The 16,023-nt window shown below is 34.2% G+C and overlaps 1 protein-coding gene across 16 annotated transcripts in view; it reads right to left on the bottom strand.

The window, feature by feature from the left end:
- Window positions 1-16,023, bottom strand: part of MIA2 (MIA SH3 domain ER export factor 2) — a 91,081-nt gene that overhangs the window by 26,170 nt on the left and 48,888 nt on the right. For all 16 annotated transcript variants that reach the window (XM_072838395.1, XM_072838396.1, XM_072838393.1 and 13 more), the window contains 8 exons: window positions 14,927-15,049; window positions 13,583-13,688; window positions 11,342-11,388; window positions 10,501-10,591; window positions 8,101-8,239; window positions 3,306-3,407; window positions 2,302-2,362; window positions 1,529-1,564 (listed from right to left, as the gene is read on the bottom strand). In XM_072838395.1, coding sequence (XP_072694496.1) covers window positions 1,529-1,564; window positions 2,302-2,362; window positions 3,306-3,407; window positions 8,101-8,239; window positions 10,501-10,591; window positions 11,342-11,388; window positions 13,583-13,688; window positions 14,927-15,049 — 705 coding nt within the window. The remainder of the gene's footprint in view (window positions 1-1,528; window positions 1,565-2,301; window positions 2,363-3,305; window positions 3,408-8,100; window positions 8,240-10,500; window positions 10,592-11,341; window positions 11,389-13,582; window positions 13,689-14,926; window positions 15,050-16,023) is intronic.

The raw sequence follows: 16,023 nt of genomic DNA, 5'->3' as shown, positions 1-16,023 counted from the left end.
ATGTACAATAACAGAAAAAGATCGGACTTAGAATCTAAAAGGTCAGAATTTCAATCTCTACTCTTCACTCTTTGATCATGTAATCTTGGGCTGTTTTCTCATCTGTAAAATTTGAATTATAATATCTATTTTACAGAGTAATTCTGTGGATTGAGTAAGTAATATGCCTTTAAGTCTACTGTCTAGAACACAAGAGATTAACATACATCAGTTCTTCTCTTTTTTTTTTTAAGTTTTTCTCATCTTTAAAAAGTAATCTGCATCTTAGTATTCAGAAAGTGGTGAGGAGTGGCGAAAAAGACTAAATTCATCTCCAAACCCAGCTTAATTCAGTAACGAATCTTCACTTGAGCCCTCAACACAAAATCTGAGAAATGGAAAGAGCCTAGATATTCAACATGTCTAATTCTCAACCCATGCTGGAACTCCACTCCAGAAACATCCACATCTAAGAAGTACCTCCCAAGCTTCAGTGTAACAGTGTAATAACAGCATGTACGGAGTGCTTACTATGTGTCAGGTACCTGGCTAACAACCTTACTTTAGTTATCTCACTTACTCATCATAATTACTCTATGAAATAGGTACTACTGATGTATCCATCTTTCCTTACAGGTAAGAAAACAATATTTGTTGTCATTACAGGTGATGGAACCAGAATACCAATCATGACAGGCTGATTAGGCTGATTCCAGAATCCACGTGTTCACCCAGTAGGCAAACTGTCTCCCCTTGAAGACTCCTAGGGACAAGTCCTACAAAGGCCAGCTGTTATAACAGTTCTACATGTCAGATGGGTATTTCCTACAATTAGTGAAATCTGCATCCTTATCATTTCCTGATATAATTCCCCTCTGGAGCACTCACATGCCATTTTTCATGATGAACTTTTTCCTGATGTGTACCAAGTAATTCAATACTGAGAATCAGATACCTAAATTGTATAACTTTTACAACTAGAAGAGGCTTTCAATATCACTTAGTTCAATCTGTTGTTTTCACAGATGAGTTAACAAGCCCAGTAATTTTAAGTAATTTGTCCACAAATAATTAGTGGCAATCCAGGGCCCTCAAACAATTAATCCATGAACCTTACATCGTCTCCCCCAGAGAGAGCATAACCTCCTTGCAAAGTAAAAGCAAAGAGGGAAAATCAGATTTTTGTGAATAACTGTGTTGTAACAAAGTATTCACTTCATAAAGAGCAAAATTTCACTACCAGTAAAATTAAAAGAAACTGATTTAATACTATCCTTAATTTTTAGTGTTTTTAGTATCTTTTAAACTACTCGTTTAAATTAGGAAAGGGGCACCTGGGTGGCTCAGTTGGTTAAGTATCTGTCTTTGGCTCAGGTCATAATCCGAGAGTTCCAGGATTGAGCCCCACACTGGGCTCCCTGCTCCACAGGAGACCTGCCTCTCCCTCTCCTGCTTCCTCTTGCTTGTGCTCTCTCTCTAATCAATAAATAAAATCTTTATAAATAAATAAGGAAAAAGAACCATCTGACAAAGAAAAGTTAATACTTACCCAATTATCATGTGCTTTTTTCTCATGGGAAATAATCTGAAAAAGAAATTCATTAAAATACTACTGATTTTCTTAAGTAAAAAATTTCACATCTACCAATATAACTTAGTACACAACTCATAAACTCAAAAATAACTCAAGCATCTCTGAAAAGTGAGTAACATTTTTAAAGCAAATTTTCATATACACATGATCTACTCTAGTATATTCTTAAAAATTCAATGAATTTTTGTCTAGTAAATTTCTGTTTTATTCAATAATCAACTACAATGGGTTACCAACTAAGAGATAATTAGCCTGAGTGAATATGAGACCCCAGTGTGGGTATATGTATGTTTATTTATTCAATCCACATTCCTAAAGAAGCAGGAGACATGGTAATTTTAAACAAAGTCTCTTATTTCAGAACTTTGGCTCCCTATAAATGTCCCACAGACATGTGCAAAAACTCAAGAGAGGTGTACAACTATCAAGTAACTATACTCCTGCATCAAAATAGGGGATCCCTGGGTGGCGCAGTGGTTTAGCGCCTGCCTTTGGACCAGGGCGCGATCCTGGAGACCCAGGATCGAATCCCATGTCGGGCTCCCGGTGCATGGAGCCTGCTTTTCCCTCTGCCTATGTCTCTGCCTCTCTCTCTCTCTCTCTGTGTGTGTGACTATCATAAATAAATAAAAATTAAAAAAAAAATAGAGATACCAATTCAAACAAACGATAATTGTTTTAATTTACACACAACACACACACACACACACACACACACACACATATACCTGCCCTTGATAAGAATGAATGGTTCTCTCCAATTCTTCTTCAAGATCTTTGGCTCGCTTTCTATAAGGAATAATCATTCAACGATTAACATATACTAAGAAATGAAAGAATACACTATGTCTACTGAAAATATTAATTAAAGCATCTGGAGTGCTTTATGTAAAAAATAACTCTAGAACTCCACACATTTAAGCACCTTTAAGAGGTTCTAAAGGAGTATACTTTTATCTGATATAATTTAACATTAACTGTGCTTTAAGAGTACTACTACTCTGATTTACCTAAACCAAAGGTCATGCAAGGATTTATATGGTATATTGGTTTGTTTTTATTTTTAAAAGCATGAACTTGGGAGATTTATTCAGATGTCTGTAACCATAAAAGAATTCTAGGAAATTAACCATTTGTGTAAAATAAAATGATACTTACTACCTTTACATGACTAGTAGGATAATTTCTTCTTTTGGATAAAACCCAAGCTTAGTCTTTCTAATATAAAATGAAATATCACAACTATTTGAGATATTGCTAAATCCTGCCCCTTATTTTCTCAATATTTTCTATTATTTCCATGGAAGTAATAAGTGAACTAAGGAAACAACTAGATATATAAACACTTCTTCAGATCTTTGACTGTGGCTCACTCTTCTTTTTGAGGCCTACTTCTCGAATTCCTTAATATTATATACATTCTTTCCCAATTGAACCAGAGAGGAAAGACCTTGAAATTAATGGCGATTCAAAAATTTCTTCTCATTAACATAAAACAGGATTTCCCATGTTCAAATACAACTAATGTGAGAGATTTAAAATCATACACACTGAAAGGAAAACATTTTTTCCTTTTTATATTTTCTGTATAATTGCATAAGAGCAAGATATCCAAATGAAAAATAATAAAAAATATGTTGGGTTTATTTTTTTTTTGGTTGCTTTATTATTTTTTTCTGGTATTAGGTTTTTGGATACCCTCCCCAACCTCAAAAAGAAATACATTTAATACCTATAGGTCTCCAACTCTTCAGCTGCATGACTGATCTTCTCGTCTGCTTTGGATAGTTTCTCTTCTTTCTCTAATCGGTAATTTTCCTCTACTGTTAATTTCCTTAAAACAAAAAGTTTGTTGTTGTTGTTTTTACAGTATCATAAGATAATCAATCACATTTTTTAATTATATCTCTAGTGGTTCCCATGAAACAATTTGCATAATACCACTAAAAACATCACATGCAAGAAAAAAAGTACATGCATAAATATTTATGGTATGGAACTTAAAATTATAAACTGAAATTATAAACCACCTTGTCTAATATAGTACCACTATATTAGAAAAGTTTTAAGAGTTTTCTTTTAATTATTTAAATTCAATTTGCCAACATACAGTATAAACACCCAGTGCTCATCCCATCAAGTACCGTAAGAGTTTTCTGTAAGACATTATCATAAAAATAAGACCAAAGGTAAATATTAGTAAAAACTATCCTACTATGTTTTATTTATCAAGACTTCTTAAGTAAAGCAGCATTACACTTATTAGACAAGAAGGCACCAACTAACGAACTGTATTTCAATAATTTTTAAATTGGTTAAGTCATTAACATAGTAAACAGGCTTCCAGGACGGTTCATACACATATACAAAACAAAAAACAAAACAAACAAAAATAAAAACAACTTATAAAGAACCCAAAGTAGGGGATCCCTGGGTGGCTCAGTGGTTTAGTGCCTGCCTTCAGCCCAGGGTGTGATCCTGGAGAACCGGGATCAAGTCCCACATCAGGCTTCCTGCATGGAGCCTGCTTCTCCCTCTGCCTGTGTCTCTGCCTCTCTCTCTCTCTCTATCTCTCTCTCTCTCTGTGTGATGAATAAATAAATAAAATCTTTTTTTTTTAAAAAAAAAAGAACCCAAAGTAAATAAAAGCAGTAGTAGTAGTAGTCCTACTTACTACTTCTAGTTCTTTTAATAATAATAGCTAATTTAGCGAGCCATTAGTATGAATCAGAAATTGTTCTTAAGACTTTTACATGTATTATAACCCTATTTAATTATCACAACAGCTCTACACAAAGAGAAAGGAAGCACAGAGAAACTAAGTAAGTGAAGCTAGGCATAGAGCTAGCAAGTAGTGACTCCATTATACCGTATTACCCATGTTGTTTCACATGATACCATCAGTAACAACACTGGTCCTTCAAGAAATACTTATTAAACACCACAAGGAAACACATTTGGAGTCCTAAATGTGATTCAGTCTCTCCTTCTTCATGAACTTTGGGGAGGATCATGACAAACTATTGAAGAAATTCTACAGGGCAGGATTAAATGTTTTATATTCCACAAACTACATTACCAATTGCTAAGAAAGGATTTGCCAGGTCAATCATTTCATAGGTGTTAGAAGAAAATAAGTCATCTCTTCAGAAAAAGCATGAAAATATAATGGGCTTGGATATGGAAGGAGGTGTATTTTTACAGAATCTAGATTAAAAATGACCAGAAATTCTTTGACACCTCTGCTGCTGAGAAGTAAAGTCTATGAACCTTTCCCTTGAATTTGGCTAGGCTCATTAATGATGGAAATTGCACTATAAAGGTAGTCTGATGATTTAACTAAAAAACAATCACATCTCACGTCACACATTTAAAACAACATATTGAGGCATCTGGGTGGTTCACTCAGTTACATATCAATTATGGCTCAGGTCATGATCTCAGGGTTGTAAGACTGAGCCCTGTACTGTGCTCCACCCTGGGCATGGAACCTGCTTAAGATTCTCTCCCTCTCCCTTTATACCCCCATAAACACACTCACGCTTGCTCGCACTCTCTCTCTAAAAATAAGTAAAATAAAAATCTTAAAAAAAAAAAAAGATTCTCTTTTTCCCTTTCTGCCCCTCCCCCTCTCCAAAAAGAATGAAAATAAATTTTTTTTAAATAATACAGCAATATATCAAGCTTCTATGTTATGCTATTTCACTTCTCTCCAATATTAAATCTGGAAAAGTGCTAGTAATATATAATACATTAATCCTGAAAAATATCAAAATTACTGAATCTAAATTTTATTTTCAGCCCAGGTCATGATTTCAGGGTCCTGGGATCCAGGCCCACACTGGGGCTCAGCAGAGAGCCTGCTTCTCCCTCTCCCTCTGCTGCCCATCCTGCTTGTGCTCTTTCTCTTTCTCTCTCTCTGTCAAAATAAATAAAATCTTACAAAGAAAAAAAATTTTAAACATTCCTCATCAAAATTCTATAATCAACCAGTCAAGTTCAAAAAGATACACTCAAAAATATTCCTTTCACCTAAAATAATTCTTCATGTCCAATTTTTACTCACAATATCTTTCATCCTAAATTAAAATGAAGGGTCATCCATTCCTAAAATTACTGATGGAAAACCATGAGGTATCCATTCTGTAGCTCTTCCATTTAATCAAGTTTACTTCTCTTTCATATCCTGAGCAGTGGCCCAAAGACTGATTATGAACAGCAAGTTTTTAATTTTTGAATAGACTCCAAAGAATGATTGCAGTATACAGCTTGCAATGACAGAGCTTAACAAATCCACCAGCATCCCGAAGGCAATGTAATGTTGGTATTTTCTACCAGTTTCCAAATACATAAAACAGCATCTCATTCCCAACAGTTATGTTCTAAAAGTCACCACAAATCCTAATTAGCAAATACTGAACCATTGCTCTCAAGGAAATAGAGTTAGGTTTCTGCATGCTCTGGTCACAGTATTTTCATCCACCAATCAATACATAACCCTGTTTTATGTGTTTTGGTTTAAAGACACCTTATTTAACATATATTGTTGGTTTATTAATAATGAACTCACAGCCAACAGCATCATAACTCATGTCTGAAGAAAGCTTATCTGACACGTATACTTTCTCTATAAGACACTCCACAGCCTTCTTGCACTTAAGAACACTACACACTATTTCAGCACAATAGCTGGGGACCATCTTAAACAGCTAAATCACCAACAAAAAGCCCAAAAATGTGGCACCACATATACTGCAAAAAGGATGCTTGTTTACAAAATGAGAAATGAAATAAGAAGGCAGACCAGGGGACGCCTGGGTGGCTCAGCGGTTGAGTGTCTGCCTTTGGGCCAGGGTGTGATCCCAGGGTCCTGGGATCGGGTCCCACATCGGGCTCCCTGCATGGAGCCTGCTTCTCCCTCTGCCTGGGTCTCTGCCCCTCTCTCTCTCTCTCTCATAAGTAAATAAATAAAATATTAAAAAAAAAAGGAAGGCAGAACAGGAACACGCACATTGGGCAATTCACATTTTTTCCCATTCTGTGCCTAAGATAACCACTACAGCTCTGTAAGTACTGGTTTGGGGTTAAAAGTTAAGTTTCCAGAAGTAGGTGAATTTGTTTTTTTTGTTTTTTTTTTTTTTTTAATTTTTATTTATTTATGATAGCCACACAGAGAGAGAGAGAGAGAGAGAGAGAGAGAGAGGCAGAGACACAGGCAGAGGGAGAAGCAGGCTCCATGCACCGGGAGCCCGATGTGGGATTCGATCCCGGGTCTCCAGGATCGCGCCCCGGGCCAAAGGCAGGCGCCAAACCACTGCGCCACCCAGGGATCCCAGTAGGTGAATTTGTAAGTACAGAATCTATGAATGATGAATATCAATTGTAATAACTTTCATTAAAGGGGCTTGAAATTATATTAATTAAGTTATATTTTATTTCCTTTTATGATGAAAAGTATGTCCTATACTGGTATTTTAATATCTAGAGTCTCCAGATAGGTATCTTAACAGCCTTCTGTGTATCTGTGCATTTAGGCATCAATATACACACGCACAGAATCTTTCACTCTATTATATAAAGGTACTAAACATATTTATTTATAGATTCTGCAAATATTTACTGAATAAGTACCATGTGCCAGACATAGCATTAGGCACCAGAAATATAGAAGAAAAGAGAACAAAGTAATTCAGGGAGTTTACATTAAATGTTGAGAAGATTAAAAAAAAAAAAAAAAGACAATCATTCATCAGAAGACTATAAGGGCTATAAGAAAAATAAAGCAAGATAAGGGAAGAGGGAATTGCAGGTAATATATTATATTAGTTAGGGTATCCAGGGAAGGATTCTTTGAAGCAACATCTGAACACAGACTCAAATGAAATGAAGGATTTAACCTTATACAGGGAACTACAAATCCAAGGCAGAAAGAGCAAATGCAGAAGGCCCTGAGGTACAGATGTGCTTAGTATGCTAAAAATCTCATCAAGAATGCCAGTGCACTGGAGGATAATAAAGGAAAAAGAAAAATAAGCTAAAATTAAAAGCATAATCAGGGAGAAAAAAAAAAAAAAGGCAGTTGAAGGTCAGATCTTACAGAGTCTTTAGGTCATATAAAAGCTTTGGATTAAATTCTAAGTACTATATGAAGGCACTTGAGTTTGCAAACAAGACAAAGACAAGACCCAAAATTTAGGTTTTAGAAGGATCACACCACTGGAACCAACTGTGCAGGAAGTTGAATGGAAAGAGACTACACATGAATGAGACTACTGCAATAAACCAGACACAAACTGATGATGGTTTGTTTGTTTAGATGCGAGTCACTGTAGGGGAAGTAGTGAAAAATGGTCAGATTCAGGAAAAAAAAAAGTGTTTCAAGATTAAATAACTTCCTTAAAAATGAACTGAAGAAATATTACCCAATCCTAAGTTGAGCACTTTGCATATCACATATGCTGAATATGCACTATTTTTAAGCTATTTTACTTGCCGTACAGTGAAGTTAACAATATAATTTTTATTACCTGTGAAGTGTCATTTCATTTTCTTGATACAATTCAGTCATTACTTTAAGTTTCTGCTGAAGCTTTTGAGTCTCGCTTTCAAATTGTGTATTTTCTGACTGCAAAGATGCTTGTTCAGTCTGGAGATTTTTAATACATTCTATAGAAAATTTTTAAAAATCACAATTAAAGGAGTAACATTTTGAGATGCACATTAAAGATAAAAATTACTAAAAATAATAGATTATTAATAAATGAAATTCTTTCTGACAACAGAAAATTTATGATTTTTTTCACCTAAATGCTTTTTAGTATTTTAAAGAACTAGAAAAATTGTTATAATTTTTTTTATTACCTCAAGATTTCCCAAACCTTCAATATTCTAATTCCAGCATCTAATTTTCAGTTAGGGGATCCCTGGGTGGCGCAGCGGTTTGGCGCCTGCCTTTGGCCCAGGGCACGATCCTGGAGACCCGGGATCGAATCCCACATCGGGCTCCCGGTGCATGGAGCCTGCTTCTCCCTCTGCCTGTGTCTCTGCCTCTCTCTCTCTCTGTGACTATCATAAATAAATAAAAATTGAAAAAAAAAATTTAATTTTCAGTTAGGAAGTGAAAAAACAATAAAATTCTCAAGGTTATGGAGATGAGAGTTCTGAAGAGAAATATTCTAGCTTAACATTTCCTGTGAAACTGCTTCCACATGATGAACAATGTCTATTTTTATCTAGTAAAAAATTAACGGTTAATACTTAACTTCTAGCCAACCCTTTTTTTTTTTTTATTTTATTTATTTATTCATGAGAGACACAGAGGGTCAGAGACTTGGGCAGAGGGAGAAAATTGGGCAGAACTCAATCCCAGAAGCCCAGGATCATGCCCTGATCCAAAGGCAGACACTCAACCACTGAGCCACCCAGGTGTCCCTAGCCAGCCCTCCTTTTAAGCAAAATTTAGATAATGTTATAAGTCAGGCCAGAAATTTGGATCTTCTGATAAGAAATGCTACATAATCTTCCTAGCTTAATCCAGACCAAGACTGTAGAGAAAAACACCAGTTTTAGCTGGTTTCAAATGCTAACACACCAAAAATAATTATCTATAAAATAATAATTAACGATTCTAAGTAATTATGAGTACTAATTAGTGCATCAATTGTTTTTAAAAACCTCATTTCCCCTCCAACATCATAACTCCACCTCTGAACTCCTCTAAGATTGAAGTGCCATCTCTCAAAACATGGGTATGAATCATCACCACAGATCTTTTTTTTTCTTTTTTTTTTTTAATTTATTTATTAATGAGAGATACAGAGAGAGAGAGAGAGGGAGGCAGAGACACAGGCAGAGGGAGAAGCAGGCTCCATGCAGCAAGCCCGACGCGGGACTCAATCCGGGGTCTCCAGAATCAGGCCCTGGGCTGAAGGTGGTGCTAAACCGCTGAGCCAACGGGGCTGCCCCACCACAGATCTTTTAAGTAATCTCCACATCCAATGTGGGGTTTGCACTCAAGACCCTGAGATTAAGAGCCACATGATCTACCTGACTAAGCCAGGCAGATGCCCACATTACAAATCTTATAACAAACCAAAACTTACTTTGTGTAAAGAAGGCAGTTTCAAATTCACAAAGTCATACTAACAAGCATTAAAATTTAAGTAATTATATGTAATGGCATACTAATTATTCTAAAGGTATATAATTAATCAATCATATATATCAAAAGGAAAGTTTAAAGGAAATATGCTGGGCAGCCCCGGTGGCGCAGCGGTTTAGCGCCACCTGCAGCCCAGGGCATGATCCTGGAGACCCTGGATTGAGTCCCACGTCAGGCTCTCTGCATGGAGCCTGCTTCTCCCTCTGCCTGTGTCTCTGCTACTCTCTCTCTCTCTCTCTGCATCCCTATGAATAAATAAATAAAATCTTTTTAAAAAATAAATAAAAAATAAAGGAAATATGCTAACATTAAATAATTTCAATGTGCATACCTGTCTTTCCACAGAAATTTTTAAATCTAAATCAGAAGTAATCTGTTGACCAAGGCAATAAGCCATTGCCAAGAACAGTCATTTAAGACATTAACATTGGATATCATCTCTGGCAAAACTGAATTATAGGGATGATCTTTTAAAAGTTAACAGTTTTAATTTGCTACCTTTTAACATCTAAAACTGTATCAGACATGTAACACTGAAATTAAAAGGTAAGTATGGTTTTACATGTTTTTTTAAAACTGCACTATTTTTATTTCATATGAACATGGAGGAAACTGATAATCCCGCTTTACCAGCAACAACAAAAACCTCAGTGCTAATTTTTCACAAATCAGAAACAAAAATAACAGTTAAAAAATCAAATTGGATCTTTACATACGTGATTCAATTAACAGGACCATTCTATATAAAGAGATGTAGATATCCTACCTGTAAGCTCCTCCTTTGTCTTATCTACTTCAGATAAATGAATGTAAATTTGGTTTCTTTCTCCTTCTAGGGTTTTTAAAGAAGCATTTAACTTCAGAGAATGGAAAAAGGAAAAAAAGCAACATTAATCAGTTATACCAAAAAAAAGGAAAAACAAAAAATTCTCAACCATCCCAACCTTTTTAAGTTCTTTTATCACTTTGATGAAATTATCAACTAGAATGCATTAACCAACAATGCAGCTTCCATCTTGAAAAGTTAACATTCGTCAGTTGTTGTAAATGTCAGAACAGAGACAGAGAAGATCAATGATTGATCCTTAAAAAGTAGCTATTTTCATTCTATTTACTTTCAACACAGAAGTTTTAATTAAAGCAACCTTCAAACTACATTACCAAGACTTCATATAGTTCTGTAAGGATCAAGATACCACTACTACAATGGAAAAGAAAAGATATAAACAGGAAGAAAATAAACCTAGCATTCACTTTTCAAATTAGGATAAGGGGTAATAGAAAAAGAAAAATACTGAGACCAGAGGAAGAACGCTCAAAGACAAAAATATGAAAGAAAATACACTAGTTTTAAAATATTCCTTATCCAAAAACAAAAGTGCATTATCCTAAATTTTTTATTATAAATTTTAAAACTTAACAACATGAATTTCCAAAGTTATTATAAAAAAATCAACTAATAAATTCTGATCACTTCTGAAAATTCAGATCACTTCTATGGTGTTAACTATAAAATGGACTTTTAAAATAATTACTAAGGACATACAGGTTTAATCCAAGTCCTGTTTCTTTCTCTATATTCTTTATATTTATATAGTAATGCAAACCTTAGCAGCATGAACCAGTTTCTTCAAAGCTCCTTTTGGTTGATTATCTATAGTTTAAAAAAAAACAAACACAATAAATTGAGAAAACAGTGCCACATCACAACAGACATCCAAATGATTTTAGTAGTTCACACAACTAGAGCCTTATCCCTTTTCCTGCTACAATAAAGAATTTGATATGAGACAGGATGGCTTGGACATGCTCCCAAAAAGCTAAACAATAAAGCATTGGAAGAACCATAATTAGGTTCTTCACGACTCACTCCAAGAACAAATTTGTAACAAGAATTTGGTATTCACCTAAATATAGTCCAGTGTTAACTATTGGATTTTTCAGCATACAAAATATAAGTGGAATTATACTACAAATTAAAATAAAATGAAAAAAAATTTTTTTATTTATTTTTTTTTTATTTTTTTTAAAAACCAAGCATGTATTTTCTCATTACAAAAGGAATTGCTTCTTGCAAGATAAAGCAAAAGTGAAAAAGTACAAACAGAACAAATGTGTTCACTTTAGGAATACAGTTTTCTTCCAATGCATTAATACTATCATCAAAGAAATTTTTTAAAAAAATCATACCTTCTGCTCCTTAATAAATTTGTTAATTAGGCAGGGAGTAGAGGGAGAAAAAAGAGGACAAAAAGTCAGAAGAGTTACCACCGTGGGAAACTAGTAAAAGATACACAAAACATGTCTGTACTCTTTTTGGAATTTCCAATGGATCTGTAATTATGTCAACAAAAAATTATTTTTTCAAGTCACAGGAACTGGTTTGAAAACACAGTGAGAAGCTATAGTGAACCTAACTCTTGCTTGAGTTTCCAGACTGGAACCAGCAGTGGTAATAACAATTTGGAATGGCCAAGACTAAAGTACTGAGTCATCCAACTAAAACAAACAAAAAACAGTATCCTAAGGTATTCATCTATATAACACTCATTGTTTAAACTACCCACTCATCCATCTGATTAGTTGACATGACAGGGAAAACCATGCATTGAAATGATTATGATGCAATATGAAAACTGCTGTAACAAAGATGTACAATATATAAAAGAACATGGAACAAAGAAGCTGTAAGTCTGTCTGAGGAGTAGGGAGAAAAATTTACTGAAAAGGCAGTATTACAATTGAAGCTTAACAATAAGGGATGGCAAGAGAGAGAGACAGAGTATTAGAGACAGATAAAATGTGCCAAAGCAAAATTGTATAAACATGGTGCACACAAAAAACAAATAATCCGATCAAGAAATAGGCAGAAGACACGAACAGACATTTCTCCAAAGAAGACCTACAAATGCCCAACAGACACACGAAAAAAAGCTCGACATTACTGGGCGTCAGGGAAACACAAATCAAAACCACAAGAAGATACCACTTCACACCAGTCAAAATGCCTAAAATTAACAAGTCAGAAAACGACAGATGTTGAAGAGGATGCAGAGAACGGGGAACCCTCTTATGCTGCTGGTGGGAATGCAAGCTAATGGAGCCACTGTGGAAAACAGAGGTTCCACAAAAAGCTGAAAATAGAGCTACTCTATGACCTAGGAATTGCACTACTAGGTAGTTATCCCAAAGATACAAATGTACTGATCCAAAGGGGCATCTGCACCCCAATGTTTACAGCAACAATGTCCATAAGAGCCAAACTATGGAAAGAGCCCAGATCTCCATCAAGAGAAGAATGGATAAAGAAGACATGTATATATACAATGGAATACTAGTTAACCATCAAAAAGAATGAAATCTTGCTATTTGCAACAACATGGATAGAACAGAGGGTAGTATACTAAGCAAAATAAGTCAATTAGAGGAAGACAATTATCATATGATCTCACTCATATGTGGAATTTAAGAAATAAAACAGAGGATCATAGGGGAAGAGAGGGAAAAATAAAACAGGATGAAATGAGAGAGAGACAAATCTTAAGAGACTCTTAATCATAGGAAACAAACTGAGGGTTGCTGGAGGGCCAGGGGGTAGGGTAATTGGGTGATGGACATTAATGAAGGCATGTGATATAAGGAGCACTAGGCATTATTATAGAAGACTGATAAATCACTAATACCTCTGAAATAATAATACATTATATGTTAATCAATTGCATTTAAATTTAAAAAAGAAAACTTGATAAAAAAAGAACATGGTGCATAAAGGAACTAAAAAAATACAAGAGCTATTCATCATTTTTAGCAAAAGAAGATGAATCATGACTTAATACCCTACTTCATACCATTTTCTGATTCACTCATTTCCAATTCCAAGTTATCATCATTTGTCAGGTCTTCTCCCAGCACAGCAGCCCAATCTTTCATCTTTATCAAGCGTTCAGTCAGAGACTTGACATTTAATAGAAAAGGGAAAAAAGAGAGAGGTAATGCCTTTTGCTGATTTACAACTTCCGAATGTGTAGTTACAGTTTAAAAATCAATCTACATAGATAACAACTTTGACTGAGCTTGAGATTACCATCTCATTCTTGTTCTGTTTAGGAAGAATCCCAAGTTCTTTAGTAGAGTAAGTTTAGGGGAAAAAAATAAAACAATATCTCAAATTACAAATACAACTCCTAAAGCTGGAATCTTCAAAACATATTTAGTAACAACGTAAAGAACATAAATATATAGGTTTCAAGATGGCAACCTCCACTTTACTACATAATTACAGAATGTTAGTTTTACATCTTATTACTTGGTATTTACACCTGAGTATCAAATTGCAGCTTGAAAGGATAAGATTTAAAAGAGCAGGGGCTAGAAAGGGGCAAACAAGGAGAAGAAAAAGTGAACAAATTCTAACAATAATACCAATTATTATATTCCTATCAGAGTCAAGTTTCAATTAGACTTATTTTCTGAAAAGTATTCATCTCCGTGAAAGTACATACAACAGCTAATCTGGGTATTACAGATATCCAGCTGATACATATAAATTCATTTGACCAATTTCTAAAATTCTTGCTAATTTATCAATAGATAAAGATGGCAGTCTAAAGACAAATATAAAATCTGCTATTCTTTTTCTTTCTTCATTAAATACCTAGGCTAAAATACAGAGCAAAAGAGAAAAAAGACACATAGAATATTGATATATATACTAATACATAGCATTAATATTAGTAATATTAATAAATATTAATATCAGCATTATTAGTGTTAATGTTAATTATTCATATTTATACTTATATATTATATATACTTGTATATTTATATGATTAATATTACTTCTATAGCATTGATACTGATATTAATAAATGTTAGTAGTCTTAATATCAGTATTAATGATATTCATATTAATATATGATATAATTAATATAACACAATATAAGTTATATGATATATAATTAATATATATTATTATACAATATATGTGACAAATCTTTAAATCTTTAAGGAGCATTTAGGAGCAAGAATGACAATCCTGGTACAAATTAAAATGAATGCCAAAAAAGTACACATGCTCAAATTTGACCAAATAAATTATAAAAATAAAAGCTGCTAAAGAAAAAATTGTCAAATATCAGAATTAGTACAAAATTCTAGCAGACTCAGTCACTAAAATCAGCAGAGCCACTTACCTTGATCTGATTTTCTTTATCATACAGAACTTGTTCTGCATATACTTTGGAGTCTTCAAATGTTATTTTCTGTTTATTAAGTTGATTCACTTGTTCTTTCCATTCTTCAGCTTCTTGTAAAAGCTAAAATTCAAACCCCACCAAAAAAAGGCAAATCATTCTTTTTCATACTTACATGTAGTTGAATTTATTTATCTATTTAGATGTATCATTAATAGATATTATAGAACACAATGTATTGCTGGGAAGGAAGTAGGGAGGGATGTAAGGAGGGAAGAAGGGAAGGTCTTACTTACCATCCCTTAAGTCCTATATAACATGCCATACCTTACTTGTACTAAAAAAAATTTTTTAATCATGTGCTGTTTTATAGTTAAGATAACTGAACTTCCTTGGAATATTCTACATAAGCAATCTTTTACTATATATACTTTTATAGGAAAGATTTTTTGGACATGAACAAAAGGTAACAGTTGTTATAAAAACACAGGCTTGACTACATAACTTAAAAGCTTCACAAATCAAAAAATGACACAAAATCTAAAAACAAATAACTAGAAAGGAACTCTTATACACAACAAAAGATTAATAACTTTAACATGCAAAAAGCTCTTACAAGTCAATAAGAAAAACAGGGGGAAATAAAAAGAATGAGCAAGCAAGTCACAAAGAAATGGCCCATAGAAATATGAAAGAAAAGTCCAAATTTATTAAATCTTGAAAACTCAGTTCTGTCAAATACTAATTACTGGATTTCTCTGTAAAACTAAGGCTTCATTAGCATATTTCCTAGCACAAGAAAACTAAATTTTTTCTACGAACGTATAGGAGAACTAAGAGGACACCAACAGATTAAAACCAAATGAAGACTGAAGAAAAAATTTTGAATTTGGGGATTAGGGGATTAGTGAGTTACTAAAGAAATTGCACTCCCAGGGATGCCTGGGTGGCTCAGTGGTTGAGCATCTGCCTTGGCTCAGGGCATGATCCCAGGATCCTGGGATCCAGTCCCACACTGGGCTCCCCACAGGGGGCCTGCTTCTCCCTCTGCCTATGTCTCTGCCTCTCTATGTCTCTCATGAATAAATAAAATCTTT

Source organism: Canis lupus, chromosome 9 (assembly GCF_048164855.1).
Source record: "Canis lupus baileyi chromosome 9, mCanLup2.hap1, whole genome shotgun sequence".
In the NCBI taxonomy this organism is placed as follows: domain Eukaryota; kingdom Metazoa; phylum Chordata; class Mammalia; order Carnivora; family Canidae; genus Canis; species Canis lupus.
Note: the sequence above shows the minus strand (reverse complement) of the source record. Positions and strands in the feature narration are given on the sequence as shown.